The 24,531-nt window shown below is 43.5% G+C and overlaps 1 protein-coding gene across 6 annotated transcripts in view; it reads right to left on the bottom strand.

Moving 5' to 3' along the window:
• The window catches only part of LOC122794391 (CD2 associated protein), a 3,269,826-nt gene that overhangs the window by 1,113,835 nt on the left and 2,131,460 nt on the right, over nt 1–24,531 (bottom strand). For all 6 annotated transcript variants that reach the window (XM_044062740.1, XM_044062738.1, XM_044062742.1 and 3 more), the window contains one exon: nt 16,241–16,339. In XM_044062740.1, the coding sequence (XP_043918675.1) occupies nt 16,241–16,339 (99 nt within the window). The remainder of the gene's footprint in view (nt 1–16,240; nt 16,340–24,531) is intronic.

Here is a 24,531-nt window from a genome sequence, read left to right as displayed (position 1 = left end):
TGGACTACAGCTTAGACTAAGCACCTCATTGGTTCTTTTGAGATTTCTTTCTTAAAAGCTGTGTCAGGTTTCAACTTTCTGTTACCTAAGGAAACTCAGTTGTGAGTGTTCTGCCATTTTACACTCAGCTAATCGAAGGAAGGACACTCAGCAAACTTGGAGCGATAATATATAACATTAAGTATCCTGTTTTTTGTACATATTTTTTCTTTATTTCTTTGTTATTTATAGCACTTTGTGTACTGTGTATTTTTCTAGCTAGTTTCACTGTGTGTGAGGTATTAACTGGAAAATGTCCACTTTTGTTAAGCAACTGTTGGGTTGTTTATTTCTGATAACTTGTTGCAGTTAAACTCTTTTTTCTAGAGGCTCCTTTAGCTGTTTAAAACTTTCATTTAAAGGCTCACTGCTGCTTTTCAGCTGTGACATACATTTCTGCAGTTTGTTTCCCACCCTCTCTCCCTGTTGGTATAGTGTTTTTATAGTTGGTGGCTTTGCAGTTGCCCGCCCCTAGTGTAAATTTGATCTGGGACCCTCCTCCCAGTCTAGTGTCATTACCTCATTCTACCCAGTACAGGGAGAACATTTGAGAAGGCCAATCAGCTTAGTTTCTGCTACTCCTTTCTCTCTTTCCACAAAAAAAAAAAAAAAAAAAAAAATTGTATCTGCTTTTACTGTATTTGTGTTTCTTCCTACTTTATTTTGTTTTTGCGTCATCGTAAAAGTACTCAATTGTATTTATTACTGCTTGGTGTAACTCATTCTAAGCCTTTTAGTTTAAGCACTTGGGCTTCAGACCAGTTGTTTTACATAAGGAAGGTTTGTGGCATGCACTGTGGTGGCAGGACAGGTAGCTTACATCCTTCTAAGTTGGGAACTGCTGATTGAGGACTCAGTGTCTGTTATTCTAAAAGTGTATTAGTTCTGGTTTAAGCACCTGGGCTTCAGGCCAGTTATTTTACATTAAGGGGGTTCGTGGTCTGCACTCTTGTGGGAGGAGAGGCTGGACTCTGCCCTTCTGAGCTGGGAATTTCTGGTTAAAGGCTTATAGTGCCTGCATATTTGAACTGCTTCTTACTGTAATTGGTACACCTTGTTTGCTGTAGCATAGACTAGATCCAGGCCTGTTGAATCTAGCTTTGTATGCATGCTTGTTATTTCCCTGAAAAGTTAATTCCACCTAAAACGCGGCTTTTCAGCGCTTCTGTGGATCCCTAGTGATATCTGCATTGCTTACTGTACTTAATTCCTCGTTTCACTTGAAAGAAAGTTCCTGTTTGTCGTTTTTGCATTTAAGTTACCTGTAACACATTGCATTTAAGATACCTGGCACTTGCTCACTAAAGCAATTATATAAGTCAGCACTAAAAAAATTAAAAGCACTACACCCCCACAAACTCCCCTTGAGTACCTTGTTCCCCACTGGCCCTTTTTTTCAATTATAAAGGAATTCCCAGTACTATTCTAGCACGTCCAAAGGTCAGTTGTCAATCTCCTCTCCGGTCCAGCTGGTGAATCTGGGAATCTTGAGGCAATGTTACAACTGCCTCATGTACACAGACAACTCTCTCCTCCTCCCAACAAATTCCAACACATGTGAGAGATGCAACCATATAGCCAAACTGAAGGCTAAGCTCTCTCAACTCAGTACTGGCGTAACCAGTTAGGAGGAGAAGGAAACCACACTCACTACAATTCCAGTCTCACATAGACCTACCATGACAGCAAACCAAACACAAACACACAAAAACATACTCAGAGGCTCTAAATAAAAATCTGCCTAAGCAGCAGAGACCTCCAAAGCAGGCACCCAAGCAACCGCTACCCCAAAACAAAACACCATCAACACATAGCTCTCAAAGCCAGTGTGCCGAACAGTCACAGCCCTTAAGGCTAAACAACACACCTGATACACTTGTAATAGGTGACTCTATCGTCAGGCACACTGATGTCCCGCTCACCAGGCTGAACAAGGAGAAGGTCACGGTGAGCTGCCTGTCGGGCGCTAGGATCCGCCACATAACACAAGCACTCAGGTCACTCCAAGGCAAGTACAAATATGACTCAGTCATTGTCCATGCTGGTGTGAATGACCTGAGACATACCTCCCTGGACTACATGAAGAGAGACAGAGGAGCTCTCTGAGCATGTAGCCCAGGCCGGTATAACCCTGACATTGAGTAGCATCTTACCCTCACCAAGAATGATGCCACAATATGAAGACAAGATGATCAATTTCAACAATTGGCTTAAGTATTGGTGTCATTCAAAGGGGATCCAATGCCTGTCAGCCTGGGATGACATGCTCGACAAGCCACGATGCTTCGCTAGGGATGGCTTGCACCTGTCACCCCTGGGCTTTCGGATATTGGCAAAGGCTCTTGCTACCCCCATAGTGCCTTTTTTAGGCAAGGCTCAAAAGACAAACCCACCTCCATAGGTATCACAAGGGATAAGAAACTAAGAGTAATGCTACTCAATGCCAGAAGTCTAAACCTCAAGATGCACGCACTCAAAACTCTCCTTAGCATGGAGAACATCAATATCTGTGCCGTAACAGATACCTGGTTCAAGGCTCCCGAGAGCAACCCAGCACTACCAGGTTATACCTCATACCATGCTTTTCGGCCCCAAAACTTGGACCGAACCACAAAAGGAGGGGGAGTATCAATATTCGTCAAAGATACCCACACCTCCAGGTTGGTGGCACAGCACGAAGCATCAGAGACTATCCATGTGCAACTAACAGTGGGTAAAACTGCCTTCCAGTTTATAGCCTGCTACAGACCACCCTCCCAAACCCAGGAACCCCACTCGGCCTTCCTGAGAACACTGGAAATATGAAGGTCTCTCCAAACACCATTATATTGGGCGACTTCAATTACCCAAACATAGACTGGGAGCATTACTCTAGCTCCAACACCCTAGCCCATAGGTTCCTAGAATTTATAAACTCAAATGCTATGGAACAACTTGTTACCACTCCCACAAGAGGGGAAAACATACTGGACCTGATCATCACCAACATGGGGACTCTATGCTCCAGACCAGAAGTGTATCCCTCACTGGTAAGATCAGACCATAAACTAATCTCACTGGATATTCACATCCCGACCCCACCCCCTGCCCAGAAAACCACAGTGAAAAAAGTACAGTTTTGTACCTACCATAAATGTAGATGTCCGATAGGAATGCATCTGCAGTCCTTACAAATGGGTTGTCCTGTCGTCAGGCAGCCCTTCGGTCGGCCGGATTCCAAAGTCTGGGTCTGGCCTCAGCTGGTGTCGCACTTCACCCGACGTCATAGCTGCTGTTATTCGGGTATAAAGGCATCAGCCGACGCCATCTTCCTCAGTGTTTCTTGCCCCAGATGCCAGGTGCCCTCTAGGAAGGCTAAATTTGGATAAATGCCAATGATTCCAAATAGTAGAGAGCAGACACAAAAAATAAGCATGTATGTACATATATACAAACAAATACACCATAATAGATTCCCCCAGCTAGCTATGAGATGGGCAAATACCCTAGGAGTACCACAGAGGGGAAAGGTGGGAGGGTAATCCTGACTGCAGATGCATTCCTATCGGACATCTACATTTATGGTAGGTACAAAACTGTACTATGTCCTTCAAGGATGCATCTGCAGTCCTTACAAATGGGTAGAATACCATAGCCAAACTGGGGGAGGAGGAAAAAAGGAAGTTATGGTGTAGTTAAGATCCCTTGCAAAACAGCAGTGGCAAAACCTCGGGATCTAGAGTATAAAGGTAAATTATAATGCTTGGCAAATGTATGCACGGAGCTCCAAGTAGCAGCCTCTAAAATGTCCTTGGTAGCCACTCCTCGTAGAAAGCTGTGGTAGTGGCTGTAGCCCTTGTAGAGTGAGGCCTGATGTTTTCTGGAGTTTTCTTTCCATGGTAGGAGTAACAAAATCTGATACAATTTCCTATCCACTTTGAAATAGTCTGTTTTGAAATTGCTTTTCCTTCCATTCCTGTTGCATATGCTACCAGAAGCTGGTCAGTTTTTCTATTGCCCTTGGTCCTGTCCAGGTAGTAGCATAATTGTCTATGTACATCCAAGGTATGCAACAGTCTTTCTCCCCTGTTCTGTGGGTTGGGGAAGAATGTAGGTAGGTGGATAGCCTGATTTAAAGATACTCTGGAGACCACCTTAGGCATAAAAGTAGGATTTGTTCTCATGGACACTCTGTCTTGATGGAAGATCAGGAAGGGTTGTACTGCCATTAATGCCTGTAGCTCAGATACCCTTTTTGCTGAAGTGATTGCCACTAGGAAAGCAGTTTTCCATGATAAATACTGTAATTCTGCTGTTGCTGCTGGTTCGAAAGGAGGGAGTGTCAATTTTTCTAGCACAAAGTTCAAGTCCCATGCTGGTAATGGTGGTTTCCTAGGAGGTTTTACATTTTTAATTCCTCTGAGAAACTGCCTGAGTAGGGGATGTGAGAAGACTGGAGGATCCAAGTCGTATTCTGCTGAAATAGCTGATGCATGAATCTTAATGGAAGAATAGGACAGGCCTTTGTGAAAGAGCTCTGCCAAGTATTCCAGGATGTTGGCTATGTTTACCAGTGACACATCTTCTCCTTTTGTAGTATTCCAAATGAGGTATCTTTTCCATTTTGCCGAATAATTTTTCCTTGTTGAGGGTCTGCGAGCCTCCAGGATAATGTCTTTAACCCTTTGGGATAAATTTGGGTTAATTGGTCTTATGCAATGTTCCAAGCAGTCAGCTGCAGCGTTTTCAGGTTTGGATGCAGGATGTTGTAGTTGTTCTGTGTTAACAGCAATGGAACCAGGGGTAAGGGCCACATTTGTTCCCGAGACATGCTCCTCAGTAATGGGTACCAATGTTGTCTTGGCCAGTCTGGAGCTATCAGAATGATCCTTGGACGCTCCTCTTTGATCTTCAATAACACCTTGTGCATCAAAGGAAGTGGTGGGAATGCATATGCTGCCAGGTTTTTCCAGCTGAAAGAGAGGGAGTCCACCTTCCAAGCAAGTGGGTGGTACGTCCTTGTGCAGAATTTCTGTAGCTGGTGATTGTGTGGGGATGCAAATAAGTCTATTTCTGGGAGCCCCCATTTTCTTGTAATGGTTTTGAAGATGTCCGGATGCAGCATCCATTCGTGGGCATCCGTGGTGGTCCTGCTTAATCTGTCTGCTAGAATGTTTTCTTTTCCTGGTACAAAAACTGCTTGTAACTGTATGTTGTAGCTCAGGGCCACATTCCAGAGGTCCAGTGCCATCCGGCATAGAGGGTACGAATGTGTGCCTCCCTGTTTGTTGATGTACCACATAACTGTGGTGTTGTCTGTCCTTATCATCAATTGGCCTTGTCGTAGAAATGGTCTGAAGGCCTGAATTGCCAGTTTTACTGCCAGCATTTCCTTTAGGTTTATGTGTAGGTGCAGCTGGTCTGGAGTCCATAAACCTTGAATGCACTTGTCCAGCATGTGGGCCCCCAACCAAGGTCTGAGTCGTCCGTCGTGATGGTTTGGCTTGGCTGAGTGTTGTGGAAGGGCAATCCTGCGTTTGCCTGCCTGACAGGCCTGAGCCCACCATAGGAATTCTTGTTTCAGGCATGGAATTATTGGAATTTGAGTTTCTAGGCTGTGCTGGTGTTGAGACCATAAATTCCTTAGGTACCACTGTAATTTTCTCATATGCAGTCTGGCATGTGGAACCAATATTATGCAGGATGCCATGAAGCCCAAGGCTTGCAGGACTTTTCTTGCTGTTAGCTGGTCCTGTTTTGTTAATGCCAAAAAGTAGAGAGGTAGTTGCTTCTGTTTTTCTACTGTTAGGAATGCCATTTGTTTTGATGTGTCTAGCTCTGCACCCAAAAAGGTTATCCTTTGGGATGGTATCAGCCTTGACTTTTTTTATATTGACTGTGTATCCCAGGGCTTGTAGCAGGTAAATGACCCTTTGCAAGTCTTCTGCTAGCTTGTTCTTGTTGTCCGCTTGTATCAGGCAGTCGTCCAGGTAAGGGTAAATTTGGATTCCCTGAAGCCTGCAATGAGCAATTACTGATGCCAGGCATTTCGTGAACACTCTGGGCGCAGTAGATAAGCCAAAGGGCAATGCTGAGAATTGATAATGCTCTGATCCTGCAAGAAATCTGAGGTATCTTCTGCAATTTGGTCATATGGGGACGTGCAGGTATGCCTCCTTGAGATCTAGAGTTACCAGCCAAGACTCCTTGCCCAGCATGGGAAGAAGCTGCTGTAGAGTCAGCATTTTGAATTTTGGAACAATGAGGAATGTGTTTAAAGCGGACAGGTCGAGAATAGGTCTCCATTTGCTCTCTTTTCTTGGTACCAGGAAGAGTCTGGAGTAAAATCCCTTTCTTTGCTCCATAGATGGTACCTTTTCTACTGCTCTCATCCTTAATAATTGAGATATTTGTTTTAGAGCTTCTGTCTTTTGATTTGGAGGTAGGTTTGGCATTCCTCTCTTCCTGGTAGAGTATGGAAGTGAAACCTGTAACCTTGGTCTATTGTCTGCAAAATCCACTTGTCTCTTGTGATGTAATGCCAGTTTGTTGAAAATAAGGCTAGCTTCCCGCCTAAGGGTGCTTGTAGTTGTTCCCTGGTAGGCGGTGCCAGAGCCAAGTCACTGTGATTGGCCTGTAGTTGTGGTGGTGGCTGTGTCTGTGGCTGTGCCTCGCTGGTTGTTGCCCTGCCACTGGCGTCCCCTGTAGGCACCCCTGGATTGGCTTCTGCCTCTTGAACGCCTATTCCGGCCTCTCCAGAGTTCTGGAGGAGTCTGGAAAGGACCAATTCTTGGAGGGCCAATTCCTGCTAAACCTCGGAGGTTGGACCTGTAAGAAATCTTTCACTGTTTGGACAGATTTTGCCTTCTCTTCCATCTTCTTCAGCACTTGTTGTGCAGGAGAGCCAAACAAATTGATCTTATCCATAGGAGCATCTAATAGTTTTGATTTGACATGGTCTGGTAAGGCCTGTTCTTTTAACCATGCATGCCTTCTGATAACTGTGCCAGTCATGGCTGATCTAAAGGAATCCTCCAGTGCATCATAGCCGCATTTTAAGGAATGGTTACTGACTTGTTGAATGTTATGTACCATTTCCTGCACATATTTTTTATCTACTGTTTCATCCGAGGACAGTTTTTTGGTTAACTGGTCTAGCATAAATTCTTGATACTGTATCATGTGAAATTGACAGTTCAAGGCCCTAGCAGAAAGAGTAGCAGAAGTGTAAACCTTTTTACCCCATCTCTCTAAGGATCTGGATTCCCTTTCAGAGGGGAGGGGGGTTTTGGCAGAGGTAGCTGCTACAGCCTTAGGTCCTTGGGAGATAGTCTCTGGATCTGCAAAAGGAGCCTTATACAAGTGGTAATGTGTGTCCGGGACCCTGTAGTATCTATCGGGCTTAGCAGGGGCCGGAGGTAGAGAATCAGGAGCAGTACAAGCATCATTAAATGCATCATCTACAACAGACAGAACTGGAGGTATGGCTAAAGGCCTATGTTGTGGTAAATGCAGAAAAGTTCTAAGCCTTTTCTGGAATCTGAAAAATCCTGGCCCTGCCACTGAAATTGTTCCCTCATAGCATGCAAGGTTTCCCCAAAGAAAATTCCTCAGGCGGAGAGGCAGAAGGGATGGACTCTTCAGCATCCGAGTCTTCATAAGGGGAGTAAGGAGCCTCTGGAGGGTCTGTATCATTTGAATCATCAGAGGAATCATCTGTAGACACTGGCTCAGGGGGCTCTGCTCTAGGCCTCTTCTCTGGAGGCGGGTGAGAGGCCCTGTCTGGTTGAGGTTGGGATCCTTGGATTAAAGAAATGAGATCCTCTGCTAAACTAAGCATTTGTGAACTAGAGCTAGGCCTGTGAGAGGGGGTCTTAGCAGGCACAGATTTAGTAGCTTTAGCTGCTTTAGCCCTGGCAAAGGCCTTAATGGACATGGCTGCAGGTGGCCTAGCAGCTCCATGTGCAGGGGTTGAAATATCCAAGGGAATAGTGTCTGATAATTCCTGAGAAACTGCAACAGCAGGTGAGATTTCAGAAGCCGATTCCACGAGGTTGGAAGAGGCCTCGGTAGAAGGTAAGTTTTCGGCTGAAGGAAGAACCGCTTGCTCGGTTTCAGCGAAACTGAGACACTCATGTTGGCTTAACCACGGTTTCGGCCGAAACCGCGGACCGCGAGTGTCGGTCCTTTTCCTTGCGTTTTTTAGATATTTGCGAAGTCGGAGGATCCGACGGCATAATATAAGCAAAATCGGAGCCGAAAAACTCCTCAGCAAATTCTGACCGACGTCTAAGCGTCCGCCGGTTAAAAGAAGCACAGGCTAGACAAGCTGCGACGTCGTGTTCTGGGCCTAGACAAGGTAAGCAGTAAGAGTGGAAATCTTTATGAGGTATTTGTTTCCCACAAGTTAAACAGTTATTCACTTTTTCGGACATCGGCTGAGGCAAGAAAAGGTCCCCAACGGGGTACTTAGCTTTTAGAAGTCTTCGGTAGTAGTATTCGGTAGTATTCTCTGGTTCTGACCGACCGGCACTTGCGAACAGCTTCTGCTTCGGGCGCCACGCGGCAAGAAAGACTGGGGAAGATGGCGTCGGCTGATGCCTTTATACCCGAATAACAGCAGCTATGACGTCGGGTGAAGTGCGACACCAGCCGAGGCCAGACCCAGACTTTGGAATCCGGCCGACCGAAAAGCTGCCTGACGACAGGACAACCCATTTGTAAGGACTGCAGATGCATCCTTGAAGGACATCTTCTCTAAAGCAAATTTCACACTCCTCAAAACCGAGGTGGAGTCCTTCAAAGCCCCCGGGCCTGTGGAAAATATGGCCCAGACCGCAGAATCCTTTATAAACACATTCTATGAACACCTTCAGGAATGCATAGATCATGCAATCCCAAATAAAACCAAGACCCAATCCTCCAAAGGCAGACGTCCTGTCTGGTGGACCCCAGCCATAAACAAACTATACAATAGAAGGAGGAAGCTACTACATGATAGAACAAAATCCCAAAAAGGGAAGGCATCTCTGATCAGTATTAGCAAAAAACTACGGGCACTCATAAAATCATCTAAGGCCAACTTCGAGAGAAAAATTGCACAGGACACTAAGGATAATCACAAGGCTTTCTTTAATTATGTTAGGAACCTGGGTGGGAATTCCCAGATATGCTCAGAATTAGTCCAAAATGACAAAAAATACACCGAACCACAGACATTGCCAACATCCTAGCTGACAGGTTCAGCGCAAACTTCTCCCCCCCCACCAAAAGGGCAAATATCTATCCCAGCAGAGTGCTGCCCCCCTGACATCTCAGATGCTCAGGTAAGAGCCTCCCTCACCAAAGCAAAAAACACAGCATTAATGGGACCAGACGGTGTCCCGGGCTGCATCCTACATGAACTCCAAGAAGAGCTAAACCCAAGCATAAAACTATTGTTCAATCTCAGCCTTACTACAGGATATGTACCCAAAGAGTGGCGTACAGCAACAGTGGTCCCTCTCCACAAAGGTGGCACCTCAACAGATCCTGGAAACTATCGCCCCATAAGCCTGACTAGCTTGGTCTGCAAAGGTATGGAAAGGATCATCATGGACCTCATAAATAAAGATATTGGGGACCTACAGACACTGGATCCTACCCAGTTCGGCTTTGTTAAGGGCAGATCCTGCCTCTTAAACCTGGTCGATTTCTTTGAAACAGTCACCAAGGCCACTGACGAGGGGAAGGTGGTCCACACAGCTTACCTGGACCTCGCAAAAGCCTTCGATACAATACCCCACTCTGGCATTATAGATAAGCTCACCAGCTTAAATATAAACCCCTATGTCACTAGATGGGTTGCAAACTGGCTCAAGGACAGAACCCACATGGTTAGAATTGCTGGAGCCATGTCAGACTCCAAACCAGTTACAAGGGGCGTCCCACAAGGCTCAGTCCTGGGACCTCTCTTGTTCGGTATATATTTCTCGGAGGTACAGACCAACACGGAAGGACTGTGGCTGACCAAGTTCGCAGATGACTGCAAACTGGGTGCCATAATCGACTCTCCAGCCGACACAAGCATCCTCCAAAAGGGCCTCATAGAAACAGACAACTGGTGCCAAAGCCATGGCCTCAAGCTAAACTCCAAAAAGTGTATAGTCATCCCCTTTGGCAAAAACAAAATGCCCACAAATTATCACATAGGTGGTAATCCATTAAGTACAGAAGAAGTAATTAGGGACCTGGGGACCCAAGTTGATAGCAATCTCTCATTTGACAACCACGTGGCCAAAGTGGTTAGAAAAACATTTTATATAGCCCACCTAATCATGAAGGGATTCACATCTAGATCAGGGGAGGTCATTGTGCCTCTTTACTCATCCCTCATCAGGCCCATAATTGAGTACAATGCCCCTTTTGGGATGTACCTTACCAGACACCTGCAGCAACTGGAAAGAACTCAAAAGTACCTCACCAAGAGGATTAAAGGGCTCAAACAGATGCCATATGCTGCCCGGTTAAAGAAACTCCAGTTCTACTCAGTGGCATACCGCCTGCTCAGAGGCGATCTGTGCCTGACGTATAAAGCAATGTCCAACCCGGAATTAATGGACATGCTGCACCTCAGAAAATCCAAATCCCATCGAGCCACGTGCTCGAAAGACTTGAACCTCAGCACTGAAATAAATAGGACATGCTGAAGGGACAGATTCATAACCCAGAGGCTCCCTTCACTCTGGAATAAAATCCCAGTCCAGGTTAGGCAGGGTCCCTCATTGACTCTCTTCAAGAGGAATCTTGATGAGTGGATGGGAGATCGTAGGTTTACCCCGGGTATCACTTCTGTGTCACTGTTAGACAGAGGCACAGTATACTAACCTCGAAAAAGGGCATAGCAAAATTAATTTAAAATGGGTGGCGAAAGCCAAACACACTCTGGCTAGGCTTATAAATGCCCTAGGGCAGATAGCCTAGTATGAACCTATGATTTGTGAAGATGCTTTTTATTTTTTCTGTTTAGATGAGGCGTATAATACTGCAGGGGCATAGAAATATTTCCAGCTGTAGTAATGTCAATGTTTGTAATGGCCAAAATGTCTTTCCTCATGTTTAGCTGTAGGGTCTACTGCATTATTCCCCAAGAAGACTCCACAGTAACAATGGGTGGACAGCAGAAATAGGAGGAGGCTTGAGAGTCATAATACCCTCAAAGAGACTCAGAGAAAATCCGTACACTCTTTCTCTCTAGAAGACTCGTCATTTGCCATGTCTTTTTAGGGGGCGACATCCACTTGGACTAAATGGGCAGGTTATGACCCCTGACATACCTCAATAAAGAGATTCTAGAATCCCTTCCCTTAATAAAATCTGAAAGATACTTTCTGGACCTTTCCGAAATAATGGTATGTGGGTCCCCCTTCTCCACTGTAGAAGTAGCCGTTTACTATCAAATGACTGAAAATCAGAAGACTGAATCCCAAAAAGACTGAAAATTCAAAATACTGAATACATTTTTAATGCAAGGGGCAAGCCCCCCACACCCCCCTGCTAAATATATATACCAACTCCAAGATCGCACAACAGTGGAGAAGGGGCAAATTCCATCATTCAATATTTTGAATTATCAGTCTTTTTGGGATTCAGTCTTCTGACTTTCAGTCATTTGATAGTAAACCAAAGCACTGGCAATTCTCTGCATACAGTAAACACAGCAAAGAGGTTCATGCTTTAGTTTGGCACAACTGCTGGTTGATCTTATGTGACATGCACATGCCAGGGGCAATCTGTAAAATGACAGGATGATGCATCCCCTTTGAGTCTGCAAAATGTCTGGTATGCTTACTTCAGATATATGCAAATTTGCTACCAAACCACAGATGGAGCTCAGCTGGTTGTACAAGCCATAAGGTAAACTGCACATTTTCATATTCTTGTGTGCCTTAGGCCACATTTTCAGCCTGTTCCAAGGGTGCATCCACACATACAACTTTTAGGAGTGTCTTATTGATGGAGTAATAACCCTTGGTGTCAGTCTTCCCAAAAGTCACTATGATACATTTCTTGGCAATGAATTTTAATACAGACTTTTGCACTAGTCAGTTTTGGATGTCCATGTGAGGACATGTAAATACAGAAAAATATATAGCAAAACTGCATCCATGTGGGGGTCCATACAAGATCATACAACCCAACCTACCTCTCCTGCCATCCTGCGTCAATGGACACCAGATGTACCAAAAACAATATAAAGCCAACAGCTGTAGTCTTGATTTAAGAGGTACTAAGCTGCTGCACCATCCACCTACACACAGAGGAGGTGGGTCCACCCTGATGTCAGTGCCCACTCTTATAAGGATATTCCCAGAATGTGCACTTGCTTCCAAGAGGGGCACAGCAGTCCTGAGGGGTTCCATTCACTTGTGTGAGTGGCATCCCATTGCCAGTGCTCACTGTACCAAAACATGGAATTGGCTATACACCATGGGGTTAGAGCCAAAATAAATAAACTCCCTTATGCTGCATAGGTAATGGCACCTTTAATTCAGCTTTCACCCCTGGCAAAAGGGAAACAAACTGGACAGATGTCGGAGTACAGTTTGCTGATGAGCATGTAGCAGGGGAGAAAAAGCCACCCAAACAATATCTGATTTTGAATTAAGCATTTTACTAAGCCATGGACATCACCAGAATGGGGGAACAGTGCATGCATCGGTTGACCTACAGCACTTTATAACCTTTTACAGATTTGGAACCATTGTTATGAAGACTAGTGACAATCAACCTCATGGCAGAAATTAGGCCAGCTACTATGAGACTCCATATTACTGTCACTTACAGGAAGTGACAGGCAACACTGCAAGTGATATTTCTACACATTTTTTCCGGGTTTCCAAACGTCCCTGTTCTGGAGCAGGGTTATGCTGCCCATGCTTAGGAATGCCATATTTATTTTGTATACTTTAACGTACACACTGAAGGCTCAATTTTGCCTGTGTCTGTTCTGCAGCTAATATGAAATCCTTAGGGGACTGCAAATGCACATTGTTTTAACATCCCACCTTACAGTTTAAGGTTCCCTAATGTGCCCCTTTTTCTTAGTGTTCAAGCAGAATGTGATGAAACCATGTTGCCTTCCTAGGAAGCAAGAGACACTTGTAGCCCACTACTGTTAGCTCACCACTCAAGGGCTGATGCATCTGACTTTACTTTAATTCCACTGTCAGGCTAGACTGACTTAGGACTACCTACCCATTTTCTCTCGTCACTGCAGGTCCAGACAAAATGCTTGTTATACAAGCACTTTCCACCTCATCTCACCCTGCTAAGGATGTGGTTAAGTTTTATGAAGGTGATGAGAATGAGAACTGTTTTGCTACAGTAGATTGACTTGAATGGCTAGCTCTACCATCAAAGCACCAGAAGATGGCATAGTCCACATCAATAACCACCCTGACCGATATGTGGTGAAGGAACCCAGTAATGTCTCTCCAGGTCAGGACAGTGGTGACACTTCATATACTCATACCCACACCCTATCTCCCAACCATGGGGCCTCCCTTACTCATGTCCCACCACATATCCTCAGCAGTAGCCAAGCTTCCCCATCACCATTTGTCGACTTTGTGTTTATCACTGCCCCTTTCATATCTCCTTACCCTAATGTGGAACTTTCACCGTTCATTGTACTATTCTGTGTTTATGTCTGCCTGCCCTCAAAATACTTTCCTCTCTTTCTTTCCCACACCTTGCTTTCTTAATGTACAAGCAGAATGTGATGAAACCATGTTGCCTTCCTAGGAAGCAAGAGACACTTGTAGCCCACGACTGTTAGCTCACCACTCAAGGGCTGATGTATCTGACTTTAATTCCACTGTCAGGCTAGATTGACTTAGGACTACCTACCCATTTTCTCTCGTCACTGCAGGTCCAGACAAATCCTTGTTATACAAGCACTTCCCATCTCATCTCACCCTGCTAAGGATGTGGTTAAGTTTTATGAAGGTGATGAGAATGAGAACTGTTTTGCTACAGTAGATTCACTTGAATGGCTAGCTCTACCATCAAAGCACCAGAAGATGGCATAGTCCACATCAATAACCACCCTGACCGATATGTGGTGAAGGATCCCAGTAATGTCTCTCCAGGTCAGGACAGTGGTGACATTTCATATACTCATACCCATAGCCTATCTCCTAACCATGGGGCCTCCCTTACTCATGTCCCACCACATATCCTGAGCAGTAGCCAAGCCTCCCCATCACCATTTGTCTACTTTGTGTTTATAACTGCCCCTTCCATATCTCCTTACCCTAATGTGGCACTTTCACCCTTCATTGTACTATTCTGTGTTTATGTCTGTCTGCCTGCCCTCAAATACTTTCCTCTCTTCCTCTCCCACACCTTGCTTTCCTTTTTAACCCTCCTAGTCTTCCCTGCTCAACAAACAAATAAATTAGGCCCTATCTCTAAGTCTCCCACATTTCTCTCCATCCTACACACTTATACACTACCTGACCCATTTTCCAACTTTCTTCTCCCCCCTTTCCTTGACTTTTTTAAATACAACAGGTGTACACACTTATATGAATGCCACAGTACAGCTGCAAAAAAGGCTACTTAGCTGCCTCCTGCTTGGGTGTTATGTTGGGGGCACATTTACATGTGCAGCCTAGATGCTGTAAAGTACTGCTACATAATGACACAGCAGTCTATGTGCATGTTTACTGTTCTCCCAAGATTGTACTACATGACAAGCAGCTGCTGCAGGGACTGCTCCCTGTTCTTTGGAGTACTCATTTCACTGCATGGTTCTGTCTAGCTACATAGCTAGGTCCATCTGCATTCCTTACTACCTGGCTCATATATGTTCCCTTGCTGCCCATAATCTTAAGTGCTTTATCTTCGATATCTATTGTCTCCTTCGGACATTATGCAGTATCACCTAGTTGTGGAAGGTTATGCAGAACCCCAGGCCCACGTCTTTTTCTACTTGTTTGTGTCTTGACTTTTATAGAGTTTTTCTCACTGGGCAACCAGTGAAAATGGGGTGCACCCAGCTAGACATATCAGTCAACAGAACATAAAATAAAATAAAGAAATGACAGTTGATCTGAACTTTTGGTAGGATGCTAACCACCAGTTCAGCTGTTCTACTTTGCAGATACCTACAAATCCAGCACAGGTACCAATACAATTACAGTTCACAGGTACTTACTAGATCTGTGAGGATCCTAAGAAACCTCGTCTTGAATTCCCATGGCAGTTTTTAGCCCTTGTATTTTGCAGAGAAATAACCCAGAGATAGGCCAAACAAGAATATGTTTGGACATTTGTATGTCATTTATTGAGAAATTTTTTTAAACAAGTTGTGGGAGGATACTCTTTGAAAGTTACAGGGCTAGAACAAATAGAATTAAACAATGCATCAAGCCAGCTATGTGGGTGTAGAGATTTAAATCCATGACTACGACCCAAGCAAGTTTAAATAGCATTTCAGGCACTTGAAAGAGATGGCAGGGAAGGACAGGTTTGCCCATCCTGGGAGGGAACAGGCAGAGATGGTTGCAAGAAAGCTCCAGTTCCTCATGGGGCAGGGGAGGAGGGGCATGGTCCAATAACTAGGAGTGTAGGTCACTGAAGTGGCATGTGGCAGCAGCCTTCATACAGCAAATGCACAGTAATGTACCCTCAAGTAGGGAAGGCTTAGTGGCCCCGTAAGTGACAGAGGTCACATCCTCCTCTCCTGAGGTGGGAGTTAGGGCCCTACAACTACAGCATCATTATCAAGATGCTGGAGAGAGAATAAGCAGCTCTCATGGCTGCCAGAACGATAGCTATTCCAAAAATCTTTCAACCTCGTTCTGCACGGGGGACTGAAAAGTCTGAGTCTGGTGGTGATGATTGTGGGGTGGGGGTCTGATGGTCTGCAGACAAGAGTGTAAAAAGGAAAAGAAAAACAATGGACCACAAGAACCTGCAATACTGAAAATACTTCAAGTCCCAATAACCTGTTCATTTGACAATGACACACCCCAACAACAGGCAAGGTTAGTAAGCAGACTACATGCACATCTAACTTGACAGTTACAATTAAATAAACAGAAACAAAGTTTAAAGTGGTGGGATACACATGGGTAAAAATCATGGCAACACAGCATGCTCTTCCTAGTAAAAAAATAATAATACAACAAAGTAGTTCAACAAAACCCAGCTATAATGGAAATTAAATACTCACATCTCTTTCAACTTCAGGTATTAATGTCACAAAGTTGTCAGGGAAAACACCTTCTTTTCCATTTCTCTCTCCTCTCCACCAACCTGGTTCACCTGTATCCTAGAAATAATTTTTAAGTGTTGTCATTGTACATTTTTTAACACATTAATTCTCAGCAAGCCATTTTAAGTTATCACTCAAGGTTGTTATAGCATTTAGGCAAAGCAGCATATGAATGCACTGCTGTAACTAACAATGCAGTACCAAAAAAGGAGAGAGACATGAAGATGCAAATTAACATGCAATATAACCACCACTTTTACATTTTTAACTTCTCAACAGTTGATCATCAGCCACCAGCTCTTCTCCTCATTCATTGCGTCTGTGACCAAACTTAGCCTCTCATGGGGTTAACTGAACGTTGGTGCACAATCATTCTGCTGTTGGGAAGCATGCCCAAACCATTACCAACTTAAAGTAGCCATACACACTCAATGACTGCTTTTGAGAGGTAAAGGTGCATACCCCATCCAAGTGGTATTCCACTTGCAGCACAGACTTCACCAACCTCTTAATGATGCCACTGCAGGCAGCCTAGCCTCCCCGGAAGGGAGAAGTAGGTGTCAGATGCTCACTAACATATAGCCACAGACTTCCAAGATAGCTGAACACTGAGCAGTAGGTTAATTAGAACTCTCCCAGTGTGAAAACTAAAAACTGTTTAAAAAAAAAATAGTAGTAAACATTATTGATCTAGCTAAAATTCACTTATTAGTTAGCAACTACACTGCATGGATGTCAACAAAGAAATTTGTAAGAGAAAATCAATCAGAAAAGGAGAAGAAAAACAGCTGCATAACCTTAAAACTGGTCAGCAAAAAGCAGTTCAACTTTAAGCTTTAGTGCAGGAGATGGCTTCCAGTAATCTAGGGGAACAAATAAATTAAATGAAGTCAGAAGTGGTTTAAAACAAGTGAGATACTGAAGGAAGATATATATGTATATAACAAAAATAGAAGCTTTACATAGCTATTCAGATGACCTGATGAAGCTACAGAAACCAGAGGTTGAAATGAAGGCAAGATTGGCAAAAAAAATGCTTCTTATGAACTGTTTCAAAAATAGCTGAGTTAGAAAAGAAAGCACAAAGAACACCTGGGATTTTCAGTTACAGCAGAGAAATGGGAAGGAATAAACTGCATTATTTTTATGAGGCTACAAATAAGCATCTGGACTGCTGTTCCATAATGGGATATGTTAGTTTAGAGGGTAAATTATGTGCATGGTCCAAATCTGGCCATAACAAAGAACCCAAGACATAAATGAATGAAGGTACAAATCAAACCAAAAGAAAAAGCAGCTTTTTAACCATGGCAGAAGAGAAGTATTAAAAACTGAGGACAGCAGTGTTTGTGGAAAATGGCTTTTCACTGTACATGAGGAAGAAAGGAGGCAAGTTCATTTCAACAGTCAATGGATATAAAAAGGCTGGCATGAGATCCAACTTGTTATAGTCACCTGCTTTCAGAATATCTTTCCTGAAGATCAAAGGCATACTTGGATAAAGAGCAGACTAAGGTAGAAATAAAATTTAGCCAAAAAAGAGTGAGCCAGCAAGCTGAAGGGGAGTTTGCTTCTCATTCTTCTAACAATAACAAATCACACAGGGATACTTTGGCCAGATTCAGTAAAGCCTACACTGTACACTGTTCTGAATGAACAGACAACACAGACATAACACACACCTTCTTCCATTTTAGTTTTCCTACTGATATTCATACAGCTTTAAAGTTAATGTAATGTTGTGATACTGAACTGCTGGGGTGAAAGATGTAGAAGTGAATTAACTGTATTACATGTAAAATGAAAAGATAATTTCACCTGTTTTTATAGAGGTGGATGTCCAGACTAATGTCCTTAACTGTAGCTGAAAATAAGGGATTTTTGTAAGCAAATGGACTTGATAAAATAGAAAATTATGAAAAGCACAGAAATGTATTTCTTTAATGCATCTGCAGTTATTAGCCGTTTATTCTTTCATCACCTGCTTTTAGCTGAAAAGAACAAGCAGACAGATTCAAATAATTATGAGACATCCAGTTATTTTTTTTAAAGAAACATCTTTATTAAAATATCAATTATGACACTGGTAATCATAAGTTTATATAAATGAAAACAAACCATATCGACAATTTTTTTTGCAAACACTATACATCACAAACCAAACTGAAAATTGCAGTTGCAAACATTATATATCACAAAATCTATCCAGTCATTGTCAGTCAAACATTACATAGCTCATTCAGATCCTGCCTTCTTTTAAACCTCTTTCATCCTCTGCATTTACTGTTCCCACAATTCCCATTTTTCTATGTAATTTGCTCCTACCCTTTTCTAAGCATCACAGCTCCAGTTGTTTTATCTGTTACTATATTCACTACTTCTAATAAAGTTGGTTTAGACTTTGATTTCCATTTTCTAGTAATTGCTTTTTTGGCAGCGACCATACTTAGAGTCAGAAAGGTCTTACTATATTCTAGGCAATTCCAATTCTGTATCATAGATCAAAAAATAATTTCCTTAGTTACACCAATCTGCTCACCCAGTACCTCTGACAAAGCAGTCTGCAGGGAATCTTTAAAGTCTGCCAACTCAGTACACTCCCAGAAAATATGTTCCCAATTATTTTTCATCACACCTTCAACATTTACTGTCTACCGGAGGAAAATTTCTTTGGAGCCTACTTGGGGTATAAAAATATTTATGTATATATTTCCAAGCAAGGATCCTGAATCTTCTAGATTTTGTTGCATATTTGAGAGACATACATATATCCCCCATTGCTTCTTTGTGAATTGCTTATCCACTACCTTTTCCCAATCCTTTCCAGCCTCCTCCGATTGATTCTTATAGCTACCATGCAATATTTTGTATGCTCTACGAATTATTCCATTTCTAACATCAGCTTTTGTTCCAGATTCTACTAAAAAATCTACCAGTGCTAGTTTTTCACTTAGGATACCCCTATTTCTTTCTCTCTGCTTATACTCTGACAGCAGTGATAGGAAAAGTAATCAGTAGCCTGCAGTCCAAATAAATTCTTGACTTCTCCCCATCTTATTACCTTTCCCTCTCTAATTATTTGCTCCCAATACCTTGGTTTATTTGTCAGTTTCCTCCAATAAATTCCAGCACCCGCTTGCCTATTGTCTGTATCCCTAATTGCAGACATATCTATCCGCAGAATCTCCTTCCTCAGTTACCATGTTGGCTTAGTTCTTGGAATACTTTCTGCTACTTTACGAATATAATATTATGTATGGTTATTATTCTCCTTAAGAATCTGCATCCAAAATCCCAGTCTCTCGTTTCCTGAGCTTCACCCTGTTTTCATCATCATCCCTTTCCACTTTGAATTATAGGTTTCTACTTGTGCTATGTATAGAAATCTTAACTATATAGATGTTCATCATGTTTCACTGTTGCAGTCATTACTCTTGGGTTATCCTGCTGGCAGGCTACCCTCAGTCAGCCTGAATTCCAAAGTCCTGGTCCGGCGTCGGTTGCTGTCGCCTCTTCCCTGATGTCAGTGCGCCAGGGGTCTAAAAGATGCAGCCGACACCATTTTCTTCAGTCTTTCTTGCCGCACGGTGCCCGAAGCAAAAGCAGTTCGCGAGTACCGGTCGGCCGACTCCTGAGATTTTCAAATCCGAATTTCAGAACCAAAGTCTTCATTAAAGCTAAGTACCCCATTGGGGAAACTTTTTTCTTGCTCCAGACCGATGTCAGAAAAAGTTAACAATTGTATTTCTTGTGGGAAGCAAATACCTCATAAGGATTTTCACTCTTACTGTATTCCTTGCCTAGGCTCTGACCATGACATTGCTAGTTGTCGGCTTTGTGCTAGAGTTAACCAACGCACTATTAAGCGTCTGTTCGATTTTGCATTTCATTACTTTGGCCGAAGATTTAATTATATACTGCCGTCGGAACAGCAGACGACCGGAGTTTACAAAACACGCAACGACAAGGAAAAGGATAGGCATCCAAGGTCCAAAACCAATGACAAGGCCTCCATTAGGCCAGTCACCGGTTCGCCGGTTCTCAGTGAGGTGCTTTTGCAGCCCCTGGTGCCCGCTACCTCAGAGCCACAGGCTGCTTCCGACTCCCATGTGGAGCCGACTGGGCCTCTCGATAATCAAGGTATTGGACACTCCGAAATCATTCCCTCAGATGGGTCCGGAGCCGCTGAGCAGGCATCGGCTTCTGAGTGTGTCTTAAGACCTACACAGTTATATGTTAAACCATCTTCAGCTTCAAAGACCAAGAGTAAAGCAGCTCTAAAGACAAAGAAACAAGTACAGCATTCTCCTACTCAGACTTCCATGCCTAAAAAACAGATGCTTAAAATGGCCGAAGACCTAATTACTTTGATCAGGGGTTCCCATCCCCCTCCTGATAAGAGGCCTAGGCAAGAGACAGAATATGATTATTCTGATCAGGTTTCTATTTCCTCTGATTCCTCTTCTGAACAGGATTATTCTATTCCTCCCTATGAGGATTCTGATGCTGAAGAATCCATTCCTTCAGCCTCTCCCTTCTGAAGATTATTCTTTTGAGGAAACCCTGCATACCATGAGGAAGCATTTCCGCTGGGAGAGCCAAGATTACTCAGAATCTAAGAAAAGGCTCAGAGACTTTCAGCTACTTCCTCAGCACAGACCCCTTGCTATTCCACCTGCTCTAGACATTGCAGATGATGTATTTTCAGAGTCCGTCCGGTCCCCTGACTCTTTACCCCCTGCACCTGTTAAGCCAGACAGATACTTACAGGGTCCCAGATTCTCATAAAATCCTATATAAAAACCCTGCTGCTGACCCAGAAACTATATCTCATGGTCCCCAAAGGGGTCAAAACTTCCACTGCAAAAAACCCTGTCCCCTCTGATAGGGATTCTAAGGCACTGGACAGATGGGGGGAAAAAAGTTTACACTTCTGCTACCTTGGCTGTAAGGGTTTTAAATTGTCAGTTTCATATGCTTAAATATCAGCAATACTTAATGTCACTGCTTAAACAGAAAATGTTGACAAATTCTGAATGTTCAGAAAACAAGGAAATGCAGAATTTATTGCATGCAGCTGAACAAGTGGGAAAGCATACTTTGCAATGTGGTTATGGTTCACTAGAGGCCTCTTGCAGGGCCGCTGTTACAGGTTCTGTTATTAGAAGGCATGCTTGGTTAAAGAAACAGAATCTTCCTGATCATTTTAAAGCAAAATTATTAGATGCTCCATTGCAGCATGATACTTTGTTTGGTGCTAAAGCAGAAGTGGTGTTGAAGAAAATGGAGGATAAAGCGAAATCCATGCAGACAGTTAAGGATTTCTTACAGGTACAGCCACCCAGATTTAGCAGGAACTGACCTTCAAAAAATTGGTCCTTTCCAGTGTCAGACAGGCCACAAAGAGGCAGATACAGAAGTCCCAGAGGAAGATCTCAGCCCCAAGGTGCATACAGGCCTAAACAATGGGGTGCTCCTACCTACAAAAGCAGAGAAGACAAATCACAACCTTACAGGAAACAGTCCCAATGACTTTCCTCTGCCAGATCCAAGCACTTTTCTTTTGGTAGCCCCCTTAGGGGGAAAACTAGCACTTTTTTCACCAAATTGGCAAATGATTACCCAAGACAAATGGGTCTTGAACATAGTGTCCCAAGGCTACAGGTTCCATTTTCACACCCTACCAAGGACAAAAGGTATGCCAGACCTGCCACACAATCAATGGGCAGAGGCACAAAAGCAAATTACAGCCCTCATGGACATGAGGGCCATTCAGCAAGTACTACAACAAGAGCAGGGGCAAGGATTTTACTGCAGACTTTTCTTAGTGCCCAGAAAGGACAAAACCTGGAGACCAATACTGGACCTGTCTATACTAAACACATTTCTGGAGGTTCCAAAATTCAAGATGTTGACTCCTCAGCAGCTTCTGCCCATGCTAGGTAAGAAGGCTTGGCTCGTAACTTTGGACCTAAAAGAGGCATACCTGCATGTCCCAATCAGACAATCTTGCAGAAGATACCTCAGATTCATAGCTGGCTCAATGCACTACCAAATCTCTGCACTGCCCTTTGACTTATCTACTGGGCCCAGGGTCTTCACAAAATGCCTGGCACCAGTAATTGCATTTTGCAGACAAAGAGGAATTCAAATATATCCCTACTTGGATGACTGCCTTATTCAAGCAGAGAACAAAGACATTCTTCTAAATCATCTGGCGTTTGTAAAAAGATTACTAATTTACCCAGGGTACACAGTAAACAAAAATAAATCAAAACTAGTACCCTCTCAAGAGATAATATTCCTGGGTGCAATCTTAAATAAAACTGCCCAGATGGCTTATCTCATGCCAGACAAACAAAGGCAACTGACTTATTATTTCAAAAAGTTGGCAACTGACTTATTTCAAAAAGTTGGCAACAAAGACCCAGTTATCTGCAAGGAAAATCCTGCAGGCCTTGGGCTTCATGGCATCCTGCATTCTACTAATTCCATACGCCAGACTGCATATGAGGAAACTACAATGGTATCTAAAAAGTGTTTGGACTCAGCATTGCCACAGCCTGGAGACAGTAACTACCCTCATTCCCTGCCTGCAACAGGAGTTTCTATGGTGGGCACAGACCTGTCACCACAACAAGGGTCTAACATTCACTTTACCCACAGCCAGACAGACACTGACAACGGATGCATCAGATTATGCCTGGGGGGCCCATATGGCAGGAAAATGTATTCAGGGCACATGGCCTGCAAGCCAGATGCATCTTCACATCAATCATAAAGAGATGCTAGCTGTTCAGAATGCCCTGACAGCTTTCAAGGATCTACGTCATCCAGGACATCTAGTGATAAAGACGGACAATACTACAGTCATGTGGTACATAAACAAGCAGGGAGGCACACATTCCTACCCCCTCTGCAGACAAGCAATAACCTTATGGGACACAGCATTGACTTATCAAGTTCACCTGCAAGCACAATTCCTGCCAGGAAAAACAAATACTCTGGCAGACGAACAAAGCAGAAACCTCATGGATCCCCACGAGTGGAAACTGAATCCACAAGTCTTCAGCATGATAACAAGGAAATGGGGATGCCCAGACATAGATCTATTTGCCTCCCCTCGCAACTGCCAATTACAGAGATTTTGCACAAGGATTTATCACAAACAAGCATGGAGAGTGGACGCCTTATCCTTCAGCTGGAAAATTCTAACAGTATATGCCTTTCCTCCACTGCCTCTCCTTCCCAGGATACTCCTAAAGGTCAGACAAGAGAAGCCAAAAATGATACTGATTGCACCAGACAGGCCACGCCAGCACTGGTACCCATTCCTAAAGAGCTTGTCTCAAGGTCCGGCATGGATATTGCCTCAAACTTCTCACTTGCTGACCCAACAAAACAATCAGATCTTGCACAGCCAACTCAAGACCTTAAATCTGGCAGCATGGCGGATAATGTAGCCATTCAGGACACTCCTCTTTCCAAAGCTGTTATGGATGTTATCTTGGAGGCCAGGAGGCCCAGTACCAGAAAATCTTATGCAGAAAAATGGAAGAGATTCTGTGCTTGGAACCAGGAGCAAGGCATTGACACATATGTACCAAATATCCCTCAGATTTTACAATACCTAACTGAGATGCTGGACAAAGGCCTTTCCTTTTTATTAATTAAGACTCATGCCTCTGCCATTTCAGCTCATTACAATATGGAACCACCTATTTTTTCTCATCCTTAACAAGGCAGTACCTCAGAGGGGCCAAAAACTTCAGGCCTCCAAGGAGAGCACCAATTCCGGCATGGGACCTCAATTATGTCTTGGAAAAACTCACACTGCCCCCTTTTGAGCCAGCCTCAACAGCTGATATAAAATTCTTATCCTGGAAAACAGCTCTGCTCCTAGCAATAACCTCTGCACTCATGGCTGTGGAACCTTTTATCATTTTTCATCCAGACAGGGTTTCTCTGAGGACAAACCCAACATTTATGCCTAAGGTGGTGTCCAGTGTGGCCCTCAACCAAACCATTCACTTGCCTACCTTTTATCCAAACCCACAGAACAAGGGTGAGAAAATTCTGCATTCTTTGGACATACACAGGCAGCTACGCTTCTACTTGGACAGAACTAAAGCTTTCATTTCAGAAAGACTGAGCAACTTTTAGTGTCATATGCTGCAGGATCACAAGGAAAAGCTATCTCAAAATAGATTATTTCTAAATGGATAAGCCATTGTATCCGTTTCTGCTAT

The sequence above is a fragment of the Protopterus annectens genome, chromosome 2.part1 (genome assembly GCF_019279795.1).
Source record: "Protopterus annectens isolate FY-2018-M chromosome 2.part1, PAN1.0, whole genome shotgun sequence".
Taxonomy (NCBI): Eukaryota; Metazoa; Chordata; order Ceratodontiformes; family Protopteridae; genus Protopterus; species Protopterus annectens.
The sequence above is the reverse complement of the archived record's forward strand: the minus strand, read 5'-3'. Positions and strand labels throughout refer to the sequence as shown.